Genomic DNA, 22,013 nt, shown 5'->3' with positions numbered 1-22,013 from the left:
AGCAGATGCGGCTTGGCCGGCGGCGGAATAGGCGCGGCCAACATAGGCGGAAGTCGCTCTGCAGGCCTTAAGCTGCGTACACACTGCCAGCGACTTTGTCGCTGCAAGTCGCCAGTGGCTGGCGGTGAAGTCGCTAGTGGGTGTTCCCACTACTGGTTGCCTAGTAACGTTTATAAATGACATTCACGGATGTCATTCCATTGCTGTTGACAGTGAATCTCTTTTCTTGCCACTAAAAACAAACATTTTGGAGGGAAAAGACTAAATATAAATGGAATCAGTACATAAAATGCTTTATATCAAAGATGAATGAGAAACAAGGCGTGCTGTTTGCCATAGCGGCTGTTTATCTCCGGCGAAAATGCAAATGCCGGTCTTTCTGGGTCCATAAAATCCCCGCGATCTCAGATACAACTTTCCACGCAGTATTTTTCTTAAAAATGTCCTTGTACGTGGGAAGAGACATATCATAGAGCACTGGGAAATTTCTAACAGCAAGAATTAGCCTTTCATCTGTCTTGATAGAGAGAGAAGGGACACGTGAGCTCTCCCGTCGTCTCTCCTATTGGCTGTCGCTTCCGTTAGTCGCTCCAAAGTTGAACTTTTCTCAACTTTGTCGCGTCGCTGGACACGCCCACATCTAGTGCCAACGGTCGCGACAGCTCGTGTCGCCGGAAGTCGCTGTGCTCGCATTGAAAATGAATGGTATTGAGTCGCTGTTGCGCGCGATGTCGCTGGCAGTGTGTACGCACCTTTAGACGGGAGCACAGGCTTGGAACGCCATCTCGCGGAGGGCGGACAAAAGTGTGCTGCTACCGAGTCCTCGACCGGGGGGATGGAGGAGTAGCCTCTCTCAGTGGCGCCGTCCACCGACGCGAGAGAGGTGGAGACGTGGGAACGGGTCCTGGCTGAAAAAGGAGCGTTCCACGACTTTGCAAGCTCCGTATGTAATTCCAGCAGGAAGGGAGCGGCCCGGGCCTCGGGTGTAGAGCGGCGATGGCTTTGAAGAAAGCAGCCGTCGAGTCTGTTGGGTGCCTGCTCAGGGGGCGGTGACCACTCGAGCCCGAGGCAGTCGACGGCCTGTGTGAGGAGGCGTGTTAACTCCCCTTCGACTCGGCGCGGTCCTGCTGGATTCCTGGGCCGAGGAGGAGGCTTGGGAGCCTGACCACTCTCGCTGTCCGAAGCCATGATGGAACAGCGGCCCTTATCCTCCGCCTCGCCATCCGAGATGGCAGCAGTGCGGCCGCCGGCGGCAACTGCGCGTCCCGGGGCGGGAGGGTGAAAGCGATGCTCGAGGGAGAGGCTCGGCGAGGCAGTCGCTTCAACCACAGTTTCCGGCAGCCTTTGTGAGCGGCGCTTCTTCCTGCGCTGACTGAAGGTAAGGCGCTGGCGGTTTCTGCTTTGATCGCTCGAAGTCGAGCCCGCAGGGTCGACATCGGTAGCTCCTCGCAGAATCGCATCCGCCCTCAGTGAGGGCGAGCTCTGCGTGCCCCAGTCCCAGGCAGAGAGCGCAGATGATGTGGCGGTCTCCTGTGCTGAGAAGGGCGCGACATGAGGCGCAAGTGGAGCGAGGCATCTTGAAAAAGACGCCAGTACTTTTTGTGAATAGTTCGTGAGAACTAGCTTGCTGAATAAAAGGATACGCCGTCGGATGGCGAGCTCGCAGGATGGCTGAAGGTGGCTGAGACGGCCGGCTTCTTCTAGCGCTGTCCACGCTTGCTTGATGCCCCTCGAACGGCGACGCGGCTTCCAGGTCAGCGATGGGAAGAGCTTTGCTGAAGAGATGAAAATCAGGGTTCCAGCCTACGAACTACGCTTATATGCACTCTAGTCACGCCCATTTTGGCGGGCTTTGATGCAGTGAGCGCGCGGACGCCTCTCATTGGATGCGAGTTCGCCCAAGCTCGTCTATAGGCTGCAGCAGTTGCCACAGAGCAACCTATGAGCTCGCTAGCTAGCCCGCTCAAGGTCTGCAGCTGCCGCACTGCGTTGACAATGGATACAAAAATTAAGGATAATTTTTTGGCTTCAGTATCTCAGAAAAGATTAATCTTTCCCGTAGCGTAAGCTAGCTTACGCAATACGAGAGAACCTCTCGTAAGAGAATGCTCCAGCGCCAGCAACGGAGAAATGAAACCAAAAATAACTATGGGAGTTGATTTTATCAGATAGCCAATAGTTAAATAAAGGCAACTATCAGCCCCAATTAATCAGAAAATCTGATATATCGGTCGACATCTAGTCACGTGGGCGGTGGCTTTTTGTTTTCTTTTTTTCTTTTGATTTGATTTGTTAGATTTGTCTCTTGATTTAAATTCATGCCATGTCGCACTTGGGTGTGTAAGTACCGTAAATCTTGCTTCAGCTGAAGGATTAATGGTTAAGCAGGGCTGTTAATAGCATTAGGGAAAGTCACTCTTGATTTATTACTGTACAATTAATGTCTCACAGGCCTGAGGGGTGAATTAGTGCTGGTTACCTGTGATGACGAACCAGCAGTTGTGTTTCCACTGTTTGTGTTATTTGAGGCTGGAAGAGTCTGTATGTTTTACTGTAGTCCTTGGTAAAGCATTGTGCTAGCTACACCAAGGTCATAGGTTCAATGCCCAGGGAATACATTTACTGACAAAAAGAATAGTTTGAACGCAGTGGATAAAAGCATCTGCCAAATCTATCTAGTGTAAATGGGCTTTGGTTGTGTTTTTGGTTGTTTCTGGTGGATTTGCATTATATAATGCTGCACTCTACTGGACACAGCTGCTGTGGTTAGACTACAGATGAATAGTAGGAATAGTTCACCCAAAACTTAAATTTCTCTCATATTTTCTCACCCTCATGCCATCCCAGTTGTGAATGACTTTCTTTCTTCTGAAGAACACAAACAAAAAATTTTAAAAGAATAACTTGGCTCTGTGGGTCCATCCACTGCAAGATAATGGTGACAAAAACTTTAATGTTCCAAACTTTAAGTAAACCATACGACTCCTGTGGTTTAATCCATGACTTCTAAAGTGATCTGATCGGGTTTGGGTGAGAACAATCCAAAATGTAACTCCTTTTTTACTGCAAATTTTGGCATTGCAGTCTCTTGGCATGATCATGATTTCAAGCTTGATTACATTACCTAGTGCTTGATGCTTGCACAGAGCACTAGATGGCTTGAAATATGTTACTGAGCTTGAAATAATGATTACCAAGAAGACTGCTGATGTCAAGGTTTAATGTGAAAAGGAGGTATGTTTTGGTCTGTTCTCATCCAAAATCAGTTGGATCGCTTCTAAAGACATGGATTTAACCACTGGTCATATTTTGTTATGCTGCATTTATGTGCTTTTTGGAGCTTCAAAGTTTTGGTGTCACCATTCACATGCATTGTGTGGACCTACAGAACAGAGACATTCTTCTAAAAATCTTTGTTTGTGTTTTCAGAAGAAAGTAAGTCATACTCTCATGGGATGGCATGAGGGTGAGTAAATGATGAGAGAATTTTCATTTTTGGATGAAATATTCCCTTAATAAAGATGTTTTTTTTCCTATTAGGCTGATTTCTCACGTGGCTCCATGTGGATTGAGTGCATCTGTTTATTTTAGAATTGAGTAAAATTGCTCATACAGCAATGCTTGAAAGGAGTTTGTGTGTGATGGGGTTCTGTCATTATATACTGTACCTACTTTCAATCAAAACCTGTTATTTTTTCCTTTTGTGGAGTGCCAAGGACAAACGTATGATAAAAGTAGTCCAAAAACAGTCTTCTGAAGCTTTGTGTTAGGAACAGACTAGATTTTTAAGGAATTATTCACTGAAAATCTTGCCTTCCGCATTAGCTTTAAGAAACTGCATACACACTTACTGACTTACACTTAACCTCCTGATGGCAGTGTTAGGTGTAATCTGATTAGAAAGTAATTAGTTACTGCAATCTAATTACTTTTTGGTCTGTAGCACATTACAATTTAAAAATCTAAAACTCTCTCCGGATAAGGCTAGTTTTCTGTTTTTTTATCTTAACTATATAGCCAGCTGTAGAAACCGGGAACACATTTGAAATTCTAGTTGAAAACAACATGTAAATAGTGCATTAGAGGCTTTGAAGTAATTGATCTATGCTGTGGCACAATCACCTCTTCCTATGTGGTCTGAATGAAAATACTAGCCCTGTATTCATAGTGGATTTGGAAGCCTTGACGGTAAAGAGCTTGAATGTGGCACTGCAGTCCATGTTGTGCCTGTCGAGTCCCAGTGGAGTGATCAGATTTCCGGGATAATGTGGGAGAGCTGTGTCCGGATATGGGCTGATTGTGCACTGATATGCTGAGCTGTCCGAGTCAGCGCAGGTGAAACATATCGAAAGCTGGAAGTGAGCCTTTTATTCTTCACAGTTTCTGCATCAGCTGTCCCATTCAGAGTACTTCACTTCTGAAAAAGGAGAGGGAAAAAGATACTGGTTGGATGGATGGATGATGGATGCAGTGCCAGAAATTATGAAGTCTTCAGGCAAAAATGCCTCCAAAAGTGACACAAATGCCTCAGAAATTCAAAATGTGCCTTCGTAATAAATTCAAATATATTTTTTATAACATCTGTATAATCTCACTTATAATAACATATAATAGCATGTAATACTACTGTATAATACCAATTGATATTCTACTCTAGGTCCTACAAATTATTGTGTAAAATCTGTTGATGATTTAATTTAGAGCCGATGTATTTAGAATTTATCAAGTCAAGTATTTGACATGAAAGGATTTTGGGTTCAGGTTGTGAAGCCTAAACATTTAATTGCTTTCTGATTTGCTTCCTGGAAGGAGATGTAAAACAATCTGCAACGGATTATATTACGTATTTGGCATTGATTCAAAAAAATGTCCATGTGATCAGAAGCACCCAGATATTTCTAAAAAATACAGAATACAGATTTGTGAACGTGCTCTAGCCTCTGGATGTTCCTGACCAACCTGCTCTCCAACTGAACTGAAACTTTGTGTGGGTTTACTCTATTTGTGCAAATGGCCATTATAGATGTAACTATGACACGCTTGCAGTCTAGACAAAACAGGACCATGGACTTGTCTTATATATGTTTGTTAAGAAACAAAACAAAAGTTATGTGATGATTGTTCTTTTGTTTGCTCTGGTCCTCTTGTCTTATGTTGGAATTGAAAGATACTCAACACATATAACAAAATGCGGAATTTGTCATGATAAACACATAATTAACCACGTGAGAAATGCCAAGGTGTGGCTGTTGTGCAGCTGTGGCAGTGGGGCAGGTGTGAGATGTGTGTGGAAGTGTTTGAGATGTTTGTGTAGTCTGCTCCTGGACTCCTCATAGGGCTGTCCCCATGGTAACATTCTCATGGGGAATTTGGATTGGCCAGCCTTCTTTCTTGTTTATCACCATCAAGTTTGACTTTGCTGCCCTTCTCTACAACCTCACCTGAGCTACAGCAGAGTTGTGCCATACCTGCAATGTAGAAGGATGTGAAAAAACATCATACTTGTTTTAAGTTGCTGCACTATCTTCGGTCTATCTTCAGGGATGCAGTAATATACTAATATGCTCTGGGGATACTCCTTCAATTGGATCTTTAGTTGTTTTTCGTAGGTATAAACTCTCTGGAGATTGTAGAATTCGTTTTTTACATTTCAGTTGATGTTAAAAATTTTGTTTTAACTATGCTAAAGGAATACCCGGTGTTTTTAGCAATCATGTTGTTCATATGCTGTGCTGAAACTGCCTCACTCTGTTTTTGCTGCCTCCTTGTGGCCTTACTTTGTATTCATCGCTTGGTTTTTTTCTTAGCTGAAAGGAATTCAGAGCAGGACAGGCTTTTTTTAGAATGTATTGACTTTTGTATATTGAATCTCTTTCAGCATAGGCAAAACTGCATTTTACTAATCTTGCAGCTGAGGACATTGTGTACCCAGTAAGGACAATGAAATACCAGAATTGGAGCTGAGGATGTAATTATTGCTAAATGATGCTAATCTGGTTTAATCCAATGTCTCATTTTTGGGTAACTGAGGTAAAATCTGCTATAATTTATAAATGTCTGCTTTTTGTGTGTGTGTTGTCATAGGTCACGAGCCCTGCCTAAACTGAAGGAGTCGTGTTCCCATGAGTCTTTGCTGAGTCCAGGCAGTGCTGCTGAAGCTCTCGATCTGAGTGTGGAGGAGGATGTCTACATCAAACCCCTACACAGCAGCATACTAGGACAGAAATTTTGCTTTGAGGTACACAGTCCAACTTAATCTTTTGATGTTCATTTTAGTTCTATGGAGTTTTCCAAAATGGGTTATAATTTGTGTTAGTGAGCCAGACTAAAGTTCAGCCATTATAATCAGTAATTTTTTTAAGCACTTTGACTTGGATTTATACTGACACCTAGGGGTGTAGTGGCAGCATTGTTAAAGGAATAGTTCACCCAAACATTTAAATTCTCTCATTATTTTCACACCCTCATCCCATCCCAGATTTGTATGACTTGCTTTCTTCAGCAGAACACAAATGAAGATTTTAAAAGAATATTTCAGCTCTGTAGGTCCATAAAATGCAATTGAATGGGTGCCAACTTTTTGAAGCTCCAAAAATTACATTTAGCATCATAAAAATAATCCATACGATTCCAGTGTATTTATATCTTCATTATGTTGGCAATTTTTGACCACTAGTTAAAATGCTGGTCAAATATTACTTAATGGAATATTCTGGGTTCAGTACAAGTTAAGCTTAACAAAAACCATTTGTGGCATTACACAACAAAAAACTTGACTTGTTCTTCCTTTTATTTAAAAAAAAATAATAAATATTCACAATATATAGTCAGGACATTAATAATATGAAACATTACTATTACAATTTGACTAATTTAACAATTTAACTTCTTAAACTACTTCAAAGAGTTCTCATCAAAAAATCCTCCACGTGCAGCAATGACAGCTTTGCAGATCCTTGGCATTCTAGCTGTCAGTTTGTCCAGATACTCAGGTGACATTTCACCCCACGCTTCCTGTAGCACTGTCTGTGACTGTCTTGTCGGGCACGTCTTATGCACCTTGCATTCTAGTTGATTCCACAAAAGCTCAATGAGGCTAAGATCCATAACACTCTTTTCCAATTATCTGTTGTCCAATGTCTGTTTCTTTGCCCACTCTAACCTTTTCTTTTTGATTTTCTGTTTCAAAAGTGTCTTTTTGTACCCCTGAGTCTTCTCTTTACTGTTGTACATGAAACTAGTGTTGAGCAGGTAGAATTCAATGAAGCTGTCAATTGAGGATATGTGAGGCATCTATTTCTCAAACTAGAGACTTCCACATCTCTTTCTGTCCTTGTTAGAGCCAGTTGTCCTTTGTCTTTGAAGACTGTAGTGTACACCTTTGTATGAAGTATTTTTTTTGACTGTTTCAAGCATTGTATAGCCTTTATTCCTCAAAACAATTATTGAAAGACAAGTTTCTAGAGGAAGCTGTTTCTTTTTTACCATTTTTGACCTAATATTGACCTTAAGACATGCCAGTCTATTGCATACTGTGGCAACTCAAAAACAAAGACAATGTTAAGCTTCATTTAAAGAACCAAATAGCTTTCAACTGTGTCTGATATAATTGCAAGTGATTTTCTAGTACCAAATGAGCAATTTTGCTTGATTACTCAAGGATGTGGTGTTGTCGGGGGCCTGGGTAGCTCAGCGAGTATTGACGCTGACTACCATCCCTGGAGTCGCGAGTTCAAATCCAGGGTGTGCTGAGTGACTCCAGCCAGGTCTCCTAAGCAACTAAATTGGCCTGATTGCTAGGAAGGGTAGAGCCATATGGGGTTACCTCCTCGTGGTCACTATAATGTGTGGTTCTCGCTCTCGTGGGGGCACGTGGTGAGTTGTGCGTGGATGTCATGGAGAATAGCGTGGGCCTCCACACATGCTATGTCTCCGCGGTAACGTGCTCAACAAGCTACATGATAAGATGCACAGATTGACGTCTCAGACGCAGAGGCAGCTGAGATTTATCCTCCGCCACCCGAATTGAGACGAGTCACTTTGCAAGTGCACCATGAAGATTTAGAGCGCATTGGGAATCGGACATTCCAAAATGGTGGGAATGGGGAGAAAAATATATATATATATATATCACAGTCTTTTATGAATTTATATCACATCACATTTCTGCCTTTTTTAAACCCTACAAAAATGGTCCAGATTCACTCCCATTGTAAGTGCCTTACTTTTGGTAATCAACATTATGCCACAAATGCTGTCAATTGAGCTTAACTTAATTCCTTTCCGTGATTAGAATGTTACCTATTGAGTATGTGTAAAGATGAGGCAGCATTCTATTTTCTCTCTTACAAAAAGTATTACCATAAAAATATATGTCATGGAAAAAGAATGTACCGTTTTTGGACACTACCATTTTGGTAATGCAATATTATGTACCATGGTCAAACCATATAGTACCACTGAAATACCAGAGTACATGGACATGCAAATCAGAAGATATCATGGTTTATATTACCATGGTACCATAATTGAATTACATTTTGTTGCCATCTCAAAGCCATTGTACTGCTACAGTACTTTTTTAAGTGTTAAATAATTTGTAAGCTCTATCCTGTAGGTTAAATAAATTATGTAAATTGCTGTATTCCTCCCTCATCATCATTCAGGTGACATACTCGGGTGGAAGTAAGTGTTTTAGCTGTTCCTCGGCCGCTGAACGAGACAAATGGATGGAGAACCTCAAGAGAACTGTGCAGCCTAATAAGGTGACTGTCAGATGTTTAATATATCTTTGCATGAGTCCAAAAGTCAAACTCGCTCAATTGTATGCTTGTTTTGTACTTAAAATGAGCTGTTGTGATTAATCATTCCCATTCCATCACCAGGACAACTGTCGGCGGGCTGATAATGTCCTTCGCCTTTGGATCATCGAAGCTAAAGACTTTCCCCCGAAAAAGAAGTATTTCTGTGAGTTGTGTCTGGATGACGTGCTGTTTGCTCGCACCACCAGTAAAACCCGCTCTGACAGCCTGTTCTGGGGGGAGTACTTTGAGTTCTCCAGCCTTCCTTCGGTCAAGAGCATCACTGTGCACATCTACCGTGATGTGGATAAGAAGAAGAAAAAAGACAAGAACAACTATGTAGGTTTGGTGAATATCCCCATGCAGGGAGTGATGGGAAGGCAGTTTGTGGAGAAATGGTATCCTGTCAGCACTCCCACGACCAGCAAAACCAAAGGTGGAGGCCCCTCAATCCGCATCAAATCTCGTTTCCAAACCATCTCCATCCTGCCCATGGAGCAGTACAAGGAGTTTGCCGAGTTTGTGACCAATAACTATACCATGTTGTGCTCTGTGCTGGAGCCCATCATTAGTGTGAAGAACAAAGAGGAGGTGGCAAGTGCGCTAATTCACATTCTGCAGAGCACAGGAAGGGCAAAGGTACAATGCCAGTAGTACTCGCAGGAACCTTTTCCACTCAAAGTGGTAGTTCACTCAAAAAGGAAAATTCTGTCATCTTCACTGACCCTTATGTTGTTCCAAACCTAATCATGTTCTAAAAATGATTTTCTTTCTTCTGTGGAACACAAAATGAGATGAGGTAAAATGTTAGGGATAAACAGCCTCAGTCACCATTTGTTTTCATTGTATTAAAACAGGTGAATTATGCCCAACACCTTTTTTGTTCCATGGAACAAATAAAGTCATATGTTTCTGACAACCTGAAAGTATACGTATGATGATTCATTTTTGGGTGAACTATCCCTTAAACTATTAATTTATCAAGTCTTTTTAAGTCAAAGAATTTGGCTTTATGTTGTGATTTAAATAGAGTGCTTAAGGTTGAATAGGTCTCTAAAACTTGATCTAAACTGTCTCAATCAGGACTTCCTGACGGATCTAGTGATGTCAGAGGTGGATCGCTGTGCTGACCATGATGTGCTGATCTTTAGGGAGAATACGCTAGCCACCAAAGCCATAGAAGAATACCTAAAAGTGGTGGGACAGAAGTACCTACATGATGCACTAGGTAAATAACGTGTTTATTGTGGGATATTACAATAAATATTCAGAACTTATGTAGAACCGACTGAACTGTTTTCATCATGGTTAATTCCATTAATGTTCTGGAACACTTTTAATGAGGTCAGATTTAGGTAAAAGTGTAAAAATGCCAATTTTACAATAATTTTTATAAAACAGTTTCTGGTTTGTTCTGTTTAAATCTGTCTTTTATTTTGACAATGACAGAAATTTAACAATCATTTAACAACAGGCTGCTGATGGTAGTGATGAGATTTGTTCCCCTTCTGTCACTCATTCGACGTTGTGTCGGTGAAGTGACACTAGGGGTCTCTCTTTAGAGCCTCAGTTGCCACTGAGCTTTAAAAAAGGCCAATGAGAATTGGCAAACAGAATTTGCATGTCCCTCCCCACAACATATGGGTATAAAAAGAGAGAATAATGCATCTGTTTAGTCAGATTTTTTCTTCGGAGCAGAGGGGTTGTGTGTTCAGCAAGCTACAGAGCTTTTGCTATTGGATCTTACAGCGCGTTGCCGGGGGTTTTCTCTTCTCTGCATGCCAGTGTAGTCTGCTCCCCTGGGTGATTCAACAGCGCTTCTAAAAGAGCAAACACCCTCTAAAAGAGTATTTTCTCTAAAAGAGTAACACATTGGCATTGAACATCTTTTTAAAGATGCGTCTTTTTAAATATGCCTTTCCGCATTTGTGTAGTTCCTGGATGCAGCAGATATCTCTCCGCTTCTGACGGTCATGGGCGCTGCCTCGCGTGTCTGGGCTGCGATCACACTGAGGTAGCATTTACGAATGGTTCATGTTCTCATTGCGAGAACATGACCATGGCAGCATTACGATCGCGGCTTTCATTCCTCCGGGGGAAAGCCACTTCAGCCGCCTGCCGCGCCTTCTTCCATCGGGATTGCCCAGTTCTCGGCCCCAGCGTAGAGCTCCCTGCAGAGAGCGAGATGGCCACTACGGAGCTGGCCTCTAAACCACTCCATCCCCTGGTGGAGGGCCGGCAGGGAAACCACTCACGCCATTCCCATGGGTGTCTGATGCCAAACACCTACAGTCACAGCTCAGTGACATTTGCCTGGAGCCCGGTCCAGCAGACGCTCACGTCATCGCTGTACGTCCTAAAGCCCCCCTTCAGGGCTAGACAGTGAACCTGCAAGCGACTCTCCCAGGAGAAGGCAGACCCAGCCTTATCATTGTCGTGTCCGGTGCGTGCTTTGCGCACATATTTTGGACCGCACACTGTGCTCTAGATGATTCCGAGCAGCTCTTTGTTTGCTGTGGTGGACAACAGTAACCTAGACATTTTCCAAACCTTCTACTTTTAAATTACTAGTAAAATTGTTCATGATGTCGTTAAAAATCACTATCTTTAAAGCGTATGTCTGAAATTTCTGTGCCACCGAACGGAATCGCAAAATTAAACTTTGTTTTCAAACAGTCTTCCAAATATGCCCCCCTCCTGCTACAGATCGAACAAACAGATAGTCCCACCACTAACTCTGTTGCTGGGAGGGCTTACTTTAAGGGTGCTGTAAGTGATTTTAGCATTCTGAAGCTTTCACGAGACTGAGCAGTTTAATTCACCATGCCCCCTCATACCAAAATCCTGCAAAAAGATAATTTTGAGACCAAACCCAAGCAAAAGAGCAGCATTGTTTGTTCCTGTGGCTGTCAAATTCAACATTCAAAAACAACACTTTGAGAATGAGCAGAATGATTGACTGGTAAAGATCAGTGAGATATCTCAGGACACTTATTTCATTAATATCTTTAAGGGAGTAGGAACATTTTTGGCATACTTTCCATAAAAAAATAGCTTACAGCACCTTTAAAGTTGTCTTTGAATATTAAGCTGGGATAGGAGAATGTATTAACCTTCATTAAGGTGCATGTCTAATTCAAAGAATAGTTTTAATTCCAGAACAGCTCAAATGCACACAGCACCTTTAAAGTATTATTATGGGTTCAATACATACATTCATGACAGTTTCTTCCCCCAAGCAATCAGACTTCTGAACACTTGATCTCTCATGATCAATATACACCAGCACTGCACTTTATTAATCTATTATCTCACACTGGACTGTAATAATTATATTCTCCAAAATAGATCTACAGCATATATATATATATATATTTTTATATATATACTTTTTATTTTTTATTGTATGTGCATTCTAAATTGTGTGTATTGTTTACTGTACATTTGATTTGTAAATTGTGTTGTGTAAATAGGTTGTTTATTGTAAATTGGTATATGTCTCGTCACTGTCATGACTGCTATGTTGCTCGGAACTGCACACAAGACTTTCACCTACAGTTGCACTTGTGTATATAGTCGTGTGACAATAAAGTGATTTGATTTGATTTGATAAAGCTCAATATACAGCATTTGTGGCATAATGTTTCGGTTTTAACACAAAAAAAACTTTAAATAGAATCTGAACCAGAATTGTTACATCCCTTACATTTCCCATCCCTACTAATGAAGACCAAATAAACATTCTGTATGTGTGCGCTCTATTTTGTAGGAGAATTTATTAAAGCGCTGTATGAGTCTGATGAGAATTGTGAAGTGGATCCATCTAAGTGCTCCAACAGTGAGCTGCAAGAACACCAGAGTAACCTGAAGATGTGCTGTGAGCTGGCCTTCTGCAAGATCATCAACTCTTACTGGTAAATACACTAGCAAAAGTTTTACACACCCAGAACACATCATCCTTCGCAGTCCTTTTGGTTTTATTCATATGCCTAAGTGTGCTCATGCTTGCAATTGCTTCAGTTCCATCCTAACTTCCTGCTGTGCCCTGGTCAGTGTTTTTCCCCGGGAGCTGAAGGAGGTATTTGCATCATGGAAGCAGCAGTGTCATGCTCGAGGGAAGCAGGACATCAGTCAGCGTCTTATTAGCGCATCACTCTTCCTGCGTTTCCTCTGTCCTGCCATCATGTCCCCATCCCTCTTCAGTCTCATGCAGGAATATCCAGACGACCGCACCTCGCGAACACTCACCCTCATCGCCAAAGTCATCCAGAATCTTGCTAACTTTGCCAAGTATGTCAAGATCACTTCTCATACCATGCACAATGTTTATAATGTACCAAATCAAACACAAAATATTAACTTCCAAGTGGTTTTAGGATTTAAATAAGATGTACAATATACAATGGGGTTCAAATAAATCTACATTGAACATCTGTAATTCAGAATCGATTTTTAAACCTGGAAATAGTTTGATCAAACAAACTTTATGATGTAAATAAATAAGAAATATTCAAGATTCTGCACTATTTCTAGGTCACTAGTCAATTAAGTAAATTTGTGACAGAAAATTTGGGAATTACCAAATATTAAGATATTCTGAATTCATGTACATTTTTCAGTTCAACTTTTCACTCTAGTGAGTGAAACCCTCTTACAGAGAATATCTATCACCTATTTGGAGCCAATTAAATAGTAGACACTTTTGCTTTGTGCTTCAACCCTCTGATACCAGCGTAGCACAATTGCAATGTTTGTTTGTAACAATTAATGAATACTTTATTTTTATTAAAAAACAAAAAAATACACATATTAGTAGCTGATTCTGAACAGTATCAAAACAACAGTTTTTTGGGGAAAAATTGCAAATTGTCACAGCTTGATAAAGAAAAACAAATCTGATAACTCTAGAGTTATTATCATAATATTATGCTGATAAGTTATTATATAATTTGTTATGTGGGGGAAACGGTATTGAATTTGAACAATGTATAATAGAAGAAATTTGAACCAAAAGTAGAAAGGTAGCAAGTGGACTTTTATCCCCCACTGTATGAAAGTCTTCTCCCTACATACTTTTATATGCTTGTGGTTTTTCAAACATTGTCAACTTTAGTTTCTGTCTGCTTAGAGCAATTTAGTACTTCAGAATTTCTCATGCATTTCTCATTCTTTGTTACATAAGATTTGGGAACAAAGAGGAGTACATGGCCTTCATGAATGACTTTCTGGAGCACGAGTGGGCTGGTATGACTCGTTTCTTGCTGGAGATCTCTAACCTCGAGACCATCTCCAACACCCCAGGCTTTGAGGGCTACATTGACCTGGGCCGCGAGCTATCAGTGCTGCACGCGCTATTGTGGGAGGTGGTGTCTCAACTGGACAAGGTATTGAAATCAATAATAAAAAACAATTCTCCCCTTTTCTCCCCAATTTGGATTGAACAATTCCCAGTGTGTTCTATGTCCTCATGGTGACTCGCCTCAATCCGGGTCTGAGACATGGCTTGCTGAGCGAACGCGAGAACCAAATTATAGCGACCATGAGGAGATTACACCATGATTCTCTATCCTACCTAGCAACCGGGCCAATTTGGTTGCGTAGGGGACCTGGCTGTAGTCACTCAGCACGCACTGGATTTGAACTCGTGACTCCAGAGGTGGTAGTCAGCATCAATACTCGCTGAGCTGCAACAATACCTCTTAAGCTCAAAGTATACTTCGGTCAGACAGGACGTGTGACGCAAATCTCGTTATCAAGCAGATATTTAACAATCAATAAATTCAGTGCGCAAGCAGAGTGCTTGAGCACTGAATGCGTGCAGAGCGATTTTTCTAACCGCTCATCTTTGAATGCGCATGTGCCTGGAATTATTTGCAAGAATTGCAAACAATTGCTCAAATATAGTGGATCCACAAGGTGGCAAATCTCACATTTGAGCCATTGCTGTCACGAAGAAACGCTAGAAGACATAATCGCTGGTAAATAATAGGAGACGAAGGTAAAAACAACAGTGGATATGCACGTTAAGCGCACATGTGTGAGGCGGTCAGGAGATATCTGCATTTGTATATCTCATGTCTGAAGGAATATAAAGACATCTTTATGGGTCTAAACTCCTGAAGAGAAATCGTCCGTTCCGTCTCTGTTTTTATGGATTATGGAGTATAATTAGACAGGCTCACGTTCGACTGTATGCAAACATTTCAAAATTGAAGTATACTTTGGTCTTTATATTGAAACTTGCCTTTGGCTAAAAGTCTTGATTTAAGATTAAACTTAAGGGCTTTAGTACATATCTTCGATTTAAACAAATAATGTTTTCTGTGTAGGATTATTCGGTATAAACACATCTGCCTAGTACATAGAATTTATGTTAGTAAAATTTCCTAAGGATTAGTTCCCAGGCAGCCAAGCCACTTTGAAATCAGGAACCAAAATTTATACTGTAAAGGTATTGGTGCAAATATCTAGTTATGTTCAGCTGTGTGCTTTATGTCAGGAATGCTATCTTGTAGCTTATTGTAAATGTTATTGCCAACCTGACCTGCATTACTGTCAAACAGACGTGTGTAACAGAAAAGGCTTTGCACTTGTTTGCAGTGTTATTTGACATTGTCTCAATGCTTATGTTAAGCAATCCTCAATGTTTTAGCCCTGTTTAAATTGAAACAGTCTGTGCAATGTCATTGCATTCCCACATGCTCTTCCCTCTAACTCTTGCCTCACCTGCATGATTTTTTTTTGACTGCAATTAAAACCTCCCTGGCATAATGTTTTTGTTTCATCTTAACCCTTCGTTTATCTAGTCTCAAGCATAACCTTCATTTGTCTTTTGACATGGTGCATGCACTGCATTTGACCATTTTTTACCAGTTTGTTTTGGAATGGCTTTTGATATTTGTAGAAGCATGTCTTTGTTTTTCTTTTATTTATCCCTAATTTGAATTTTCCTTTTGTTTTCTCCACTGTTTACACATGCCACTCTCCATTCTACCCTTTCCTGTCCGACACACTGTGTCTCCATGGTTATGCTGTTCTGCCACCAATGCATTATGGTGCTTCATATTTCGACCAAACAAAAACCCTCCTGTCAACACACCAATCTGCCATCTACACCCTCAAACTCTCGGGCTCAAACTCTCGGGATGTGTCCCATAATCTGGTTACCATGGTAACGTTCCAACCCAGGGTGACAATTCCTTCCTGCAGGCAACAGTGGCCAAATTGGGGCCCCTGCCACGTATCCTTGGCGATATCACCCGCTCGCTCTCTAGCCCCACCCCTATCCAGCAGCAACTCAGGCGCTTCCAGGACCATAGCTCCTCTCACGACATCAGTGGAAGTGTTTCCTCAGGACTGCAAAGAATATTTGAAGACCCAGCAGACAGGTAGGACATTCTAGGAAACCTCACAAACAGTTTTAAGAAAAATTGCAACACTAGTGCAATTAATCATTTACGATTTGAAACATTTGAACATTTTAATTCTGTCATATTCTCACCCTTATGTTGCTCAACATGTGATATTTTATTTTATTTTTTGCAATCAATAAAATGTCCAAGCTGTTCTTTTTTTTTTTTTTTTTATTAACAATTTTATTGATTCCAAACATAAAAACTTACAAACACAACATAAAAAACGGAATCAGTTATTCACGTTAAACCCCCTCCCCCTGAACATTCCCCCCACCCCCCACCTGTGGTCACCAACAACTAGAGCATCAAAAAATGTAATTACAAATAAAATAATTTAATAAAAAAACAAGATATTAATTCAGACAACAGCAATAAAATACATACCCACCTAAACTACAAATCCCTCTCCACAGCCCCTCTCTGAGAACCCTCTAAAAACCCACCCATCTCCCCACACCACTCCCTAAATGAGGGTGCCCCAGCCGACTTCCATGCCCTGAGGATGATTTTCCTACCAATCATGACTCCAGCTAGGACCCAACTTTTTAAAGATCTGTCCCCAATTTTAAGACTCATCCCATCATCAATGATACAGAGTCTGGGGCTAAATGAAAATTCAGTCTCCAATACCTCACACATAAAGTACAAAAATTCTTGGATCTTTACACATCAAGAACAAACACGTGTTGTGTCCTGTCTTCTGTTGGCACCAACTGCAGGTACCAACTGCAGGTGGGTGTGTCTTTAAGACCCAACCTATACAATCTATAGGTAGTCCAGTAAAATCTTAAATTGCATCATGCTTGCATCTCTAGATATAGACTTGATGCTTTTTAGAATCCTAGCCCACACTTCCTCCTCCAATACCATATTTAAATTTTTCTCCCATAATCTCTTGAGAGAAGACAAATCTCCGTCCCCCTGACTCTGAATTAACTAGGAGTAATACACCGATACTTTGTGACCTTTTCCAAAAGCAGTAATCACCACTTCCAGAGTATCTGCCACTTTACCAGGGTGTATACTACTCCCAAAACTAGTACAGAACAGGTGGAGCTGCTGTAAATACCTAAAGAACTGGGATCTAGGAATCTCAAAATGTTGAACCAAATTTTCAAAAGATCTCAGCACTCCATTCTCATATACGTAGGTCACCAAGTGTAGAAACCCCCCTCCCAATCCACTCTGACCAACAAAAAGGGGACTTAATTAATATATAATTTAGGGTTCAGCCAACATTTAAATAAATGTTGAATTAAACACTCTGGACACTTTTGTCCAAACCACGTGCAAATGCGAGATAACAGGGTGTGACTTAACTTCTCTGGATAGTTTGATAGAAAGACTTTGTAATGGGGAAATAGGGGTAAGGACTTCCTGTTCAATATGAAACCAGGGAGGGGCTCTCTCAGGTGGGGAGCGACCAATCAGCCAAATGTCTGAGACTGAATGCATAATAATAAAACAAAATTTTAGTAGGCCTAGCCCACCTTTGTCAATCAGCCTATGTAACTTGTTGAAATGTAATCTGGGACATTTACCATTCCAAATAAAGCTACAGACCCAAATAAACCCCACCTGAACTATATGTATAAGAGATGTCATAACTTAATCGGTTAACCCAAGTTTTTACGTCTAGCTGGATCAGGGAAATTGGACGGTAACTCTTACACTCTCTTGGATCTTTGTCCTTTTTAAGAATCTGATCCGGGATTGTGTCATGGTTGGCGGAAGCTTTCCTTTCTTTAATGAGTCCGTATAAACTTCTTACAAAAGTGGAGCCAGTTCTGTAGCATAAGATCTAAAAATTTCAGCAGCAAAACCATCTGGCCCCAAAGCCTTGCCTGTAGGCAAATGTCCAAGCTGTTCTTTATCATATTTGAAAGTGGGTGGAGACCAGTGGTAGACGAGCAGAAAGCATCATGAAAACATTTAGTCTCATAAACCATATTCTAAGTCTTCTGAAGCCATACAGCAGCTTTGTGTAAGGAAAAGACCAAAATGAAATGGTCAAACCTTGTTTGATCCTGTGAAAGCATGAATGCGATTTGAGAGCTAGGGTGGAAGGCAAGATTTTTTGTGAATAACAACTTGTTCAAGCAACATGAGGGTGAGTAGATGATGACCGAATTTTCATTTTGGGTGAACTATCCCTTTAACAAGGCATCAATGCAGATGGCATGCTAAAACCCTAAGTCTAATTATTTTATTCTGCCAACAGGTATAAAACATTTATAACTACTAGCTGATATTAGCCTAATTTCTGCATTCTTGTGTATCTCATTCCTTAGTGAAATTAGGAGCATCAAATCCCCTGTCCAGGAGCACATGGAGGCCTTAGCCAGAGGAAAGCATCCCTTTTTGGGCCAGCAGTCCTCTGCGCACAGCATGAGCTTCTCTGACAAAGAGGAGCGAGACAGTCCCCTCCCTAATGGACGCAGCATATCTTTAATGGACCTCCAGGACTCTTACCTTCCACAGGGCCATCCAGCACCCACCTCTCTCCACGAAGCCCCACAAAGGTTAGGACAGGTGGGCTCTCAGGCATCCATCGGACCTCTGCCTCCTCCACACCAGTACCAGACTGCAATCCATCCAAAAGTCCCCCAGCTACGGGACAACTTGCCTCAGAGTGCTCCCCAGGTGCGCCGTCCTCTCCACCTTTCCCTTAGCCAGCAACGCAGCCTACAGCCGCTCTCATTCCAGAACCCCGTGTACCACCTCAGCAACCTGCATGCACAATCCATGCACTCGACTCAGTGTACACACTCTGTCCAATTCCTGCAGCCAGACTCTAGCTCAGAGAACCTGAGCACAGGCAGCTCTCATAGCGCCAGCCCCAGCACATCAGGGCGGTGTGCCACCCCCAGGGCCAGGATGCCCTCAATCAGCAGCGTGGAGGAGGAACTTAACCACAAAAGCATACAAGGGCAGGAGACTCCTCCTCTCACAGCACGCTGGCACCCGCCCCTGGCAGACTCGAACTCTGGAGCACAGGTTGTGGCAGTGCCAAGGCAAAGTAGCACAGGGACAGCACATATTGTGAAAGTAGAGCAGCAGAGTCGTGAAGCAGGATTGGCAGGAGGGAATGTGGGAGCGAGAACCCCTAGATCTCTTCCTCACAGCACCTCCCTGCATAGTAGCAGCAGCATCAACACTGAACCAATGCAGCACAGTGGAGACAGACCCAAGCAGCAGTCCATGTGCTCCAGAAACAGCTCGGTACCTGGAGGGCGAGGTATCAAACAGGTAAAAGCCTACATGAGGAAAAAGTGCATTTGCATTACCTGGCAATAGAGTTAGATTTTTTTTAGGAAGTGCTGAGCCCCAAGTAATGTTATGTTTGCATGTGTTCATAAGGTCCAGTCCCCTGTAGAATCGGTCACCATGTCCCCAGTGGAGAGAACAGCAGCGTGGGTTCTGAATAATGGCCAGTATGAGGATGAAGAAGAGGAAGGTCAAAGCAAAGAGGATGGCAAACATGTAGAGAAGGTACTGTATAAAAAGACTTGCTCTCAAGGCTGGTTCACACTTCCTGAACAAACTTTAATATTTCAGATACCATAAAGTTGGCTATTGCATTTAGAATGTTTGGAAACAACTGTAATTTTCACTCTGCCCTAACAAACATTAATTAAATGTTAATTAAAGGAGTTAAAACACTGATCCAACAAAACTTAACCATTGGAATTTAATGTTTGTTGGTATTTGTTGGGGCAGTTTGAACTAGCAGTAATCCCAAGAGACCCAAGCATGATTGCTTTTTCCTTGTAAGTGTTTGTAGGAAGCCCTTGATTATAAAAATTTACATTTTAAAGAGATAGTTCACCCAAAACTGAAAATTCTCTCATCATTTACTAACCCTTTTGCCATTCCAGATTTGGATGGCTTTTTATTTTATGCAGAACATAAATGAAGATTTTTAGAAGAATATCTCAGCTCTGTAGGTCCATACAATGCAAGTGAATGGTGGCCAGAACTTTGAAGCTCAGAAAAGCACATAAAGTCAGCATAAAAGACTTCAGTGTTTAAAATCCATGTCTGCAGAAGTGATATGATAGGTGTGGGTGAGAAACAGATCGATATTAAGTCCTTTTTTTACTAAATCTTCACCTTTGACCAGCCCCGACCAGTAGGTGGCGATGAGCACAAAGAATGCAAATTGCTAAAAACAAAGGAAGAAGAATGCGAAAGTGATAGTGAAAGTGGATATTTATAGGGACAAAATGACTTAAATATCAATCTGTTTATCACCCACACTTTTTAAATTACTTCAGAAGACATGGATTTAACCACTAGAGTGATATGGATTACTTTTATGCTGCCTTGATATGCTTTTTTGAGCTTCAAAATTCTTAATTTGTGTTCTGCAAATGAAAGAAGGTCATACACATCTGGGATGGCATGAGGGTGAGTAAATGATGAGAGAATTTATATTTTTGGTGAACTATTCCTTTAAGCATATTTTGTTTTGGTGTACATTTGTGTGGCTATCAAACACTGCCAGTCAATGTGAAAATCTTGATTTTTGAGCATTCTTTTCTTTAGGATGATTTATTATTATAATTAGTTTTAAGGTGTGACATTCAGAATGCAATTTTTCCCACCAAAACGGTTGTTGTGATACTGTTCAGAGTCAGTAACTAATATGTGTATTTTTTACGGATTCAAGCACAAAGCAAAAGTGTCTACTATTTAACTGGCTTCAAATATGTGACAGATACTCTCTGTAAGAGGTCTTAGCCATTTTTTTTTTTTTTGCCCTTCCCCTCTGAAGTATGAACAGGAGATCTCAAAGCTGAAGGAGCGTCTGCGGGCGTCTAGTCAGCGACTGGAGGAGTATGAGGGACGGCTGCTGGCACAGGAGCAGCAGATGCAGAAGCTGCTCTTGGAATACAAGGCTCGATTGGAGGACAGTGAGGACTGTCTGCGCAGACAGCAAGAAGAGAAAGACAGCCAGATGAAGAGTATTATCTGCAGGTGAGTGGATGAACAAAGGCTGTTTGTGAATATGAGCAAAATTGGAGAGCATAAAGTGCAACAATTCTTTAAGGATTTGGGACTTAACCATCCTAACCATCCTTTTAGCACAGAAAACATCTAAGGCTTTAAATGTTTTAAATCTTGTGCTTACACGTTTCTTTTTTATTTACTTATTACCTGTACAGTATATTAGTGTTCTGTTCAGTAGTGTCTTGGGGCGGCTGTGGCTCAGGTTGTATCTTATGGAGTTTTGTGTTCAATGCCACAGCTTGCTCACAGGGGATCTAAATACAATTATTATTTAATTATTTCATTTCTATACACAATTTACAATCATAATTAATCAAACTACGCAATGATCAAACTTTATTTTTATTTATTTATTTATTTGTTGTTTATTTGAATAGGGACAGATACAAAAAGAAAACATAGATTATTACATAAAGAACAATCCGATGCCTGTATCACAGTGTTTATAGCCGTGGCTAATTCGCAACACCTGTCCCTAGAAGGGCTTTTAACAGTTAAGATAATAAAGGAATAAAAATTTACAGTGAATACAATAAAATGTCCAGAAACCAGTTAGCACCAATAAAAGTTAGTATAGTAAATAAACACATTCACTCGAACTCACACAGATGCACACCTCACATACACACAGCTATACATTTCATATGGCATGATCACACTGCTGCTGCTGTATGAACCAGGCTTTTGTTAGTTTTTTGAAGGTGGACAGTTTAGTTAAAGTCTTTATATTTGTAGGAAGCCAGTTCCACAGATTGGCACCTTTAACAGAAAAAACATTTTGGGC

General features: G+C 41.3%; 1 protein-coding gene across 7 annotated transcripts in view; it reads left to right on the top strand.

Moving 5' to 3' along the window:
• rasal2 (RAS protein activator like 2) overlaps nt 1–22,013 on the top strand; it is a 150,474-nt gene that overhangs the window by 115,225 nt on the left and 13,236 nt on the right. For 5 of the 7 annotated variants that reach the window (XM_052128707.1, XM_052128706.1, XM_052128703.1 and 2 more), the window contains 11 exons: nt 6,085–6,238; nt 8,667–8,765; nt 8,886–9,440; nt 9,885–10,029; nt 12,571–12,715; nt 12,855–13,091; nt 13,984–14,185; nt 15,990–16,189; nt 18,508–19,465; nt 19,577–19,708; nt 20,994–21,196. In XM_052128707.1, coding sequence (XP_051984667.1) covers nt 6,085–6,238; nt 8,667–8,765; nt 8,886–9,440; nt 9,885–10,029; nt 12,571–12,715; nt 12,855–13,091; nt 13,984–14,185; nt 15,990–16,189; nt 18,508–19,465; nt 19,577–19,708; nt 20,994–21,196 — 3,030 coding nt within the window. The remainder of the gene's footprint in view (nt 1–6,084; nt 6,239–8,666; nt 8,766–8,885; nt 9,441–9,884; nt 10,030–12,570; nt 12,716–12,854; nt 13,092–13,983; nt 14,186–15,989; nt 16,190–18,507; nt 19,466–19,576; nt 19,709–20,993; nt 21,197–22,013) is intronic. The other 2 variants (XM_052128705.1, XM_052128704.1) reach the window with 1 other exon arrangement.

Source organism: Xyrauchen texanus, chromosome 6, assembly GCF_025860055.1.
Source record: "Xyrauchen texanus isolate HMW12.3.18 chromosome 6, RBS_HiC_50CHRs, whole genome shotgun sequence".
Taxonomy (NCBI): domain Eukaryota; kingdom Metazoa; phylum Chordata; class Actinopteri; order Cypriniformes; family Catostomidae; genus Xyrauchen; species Xyrauchen texanus.
Note: the sequence above shows the minus strand (reverse complement) of the source record. Positions and strands in the feature narration are given on the sequence as shown.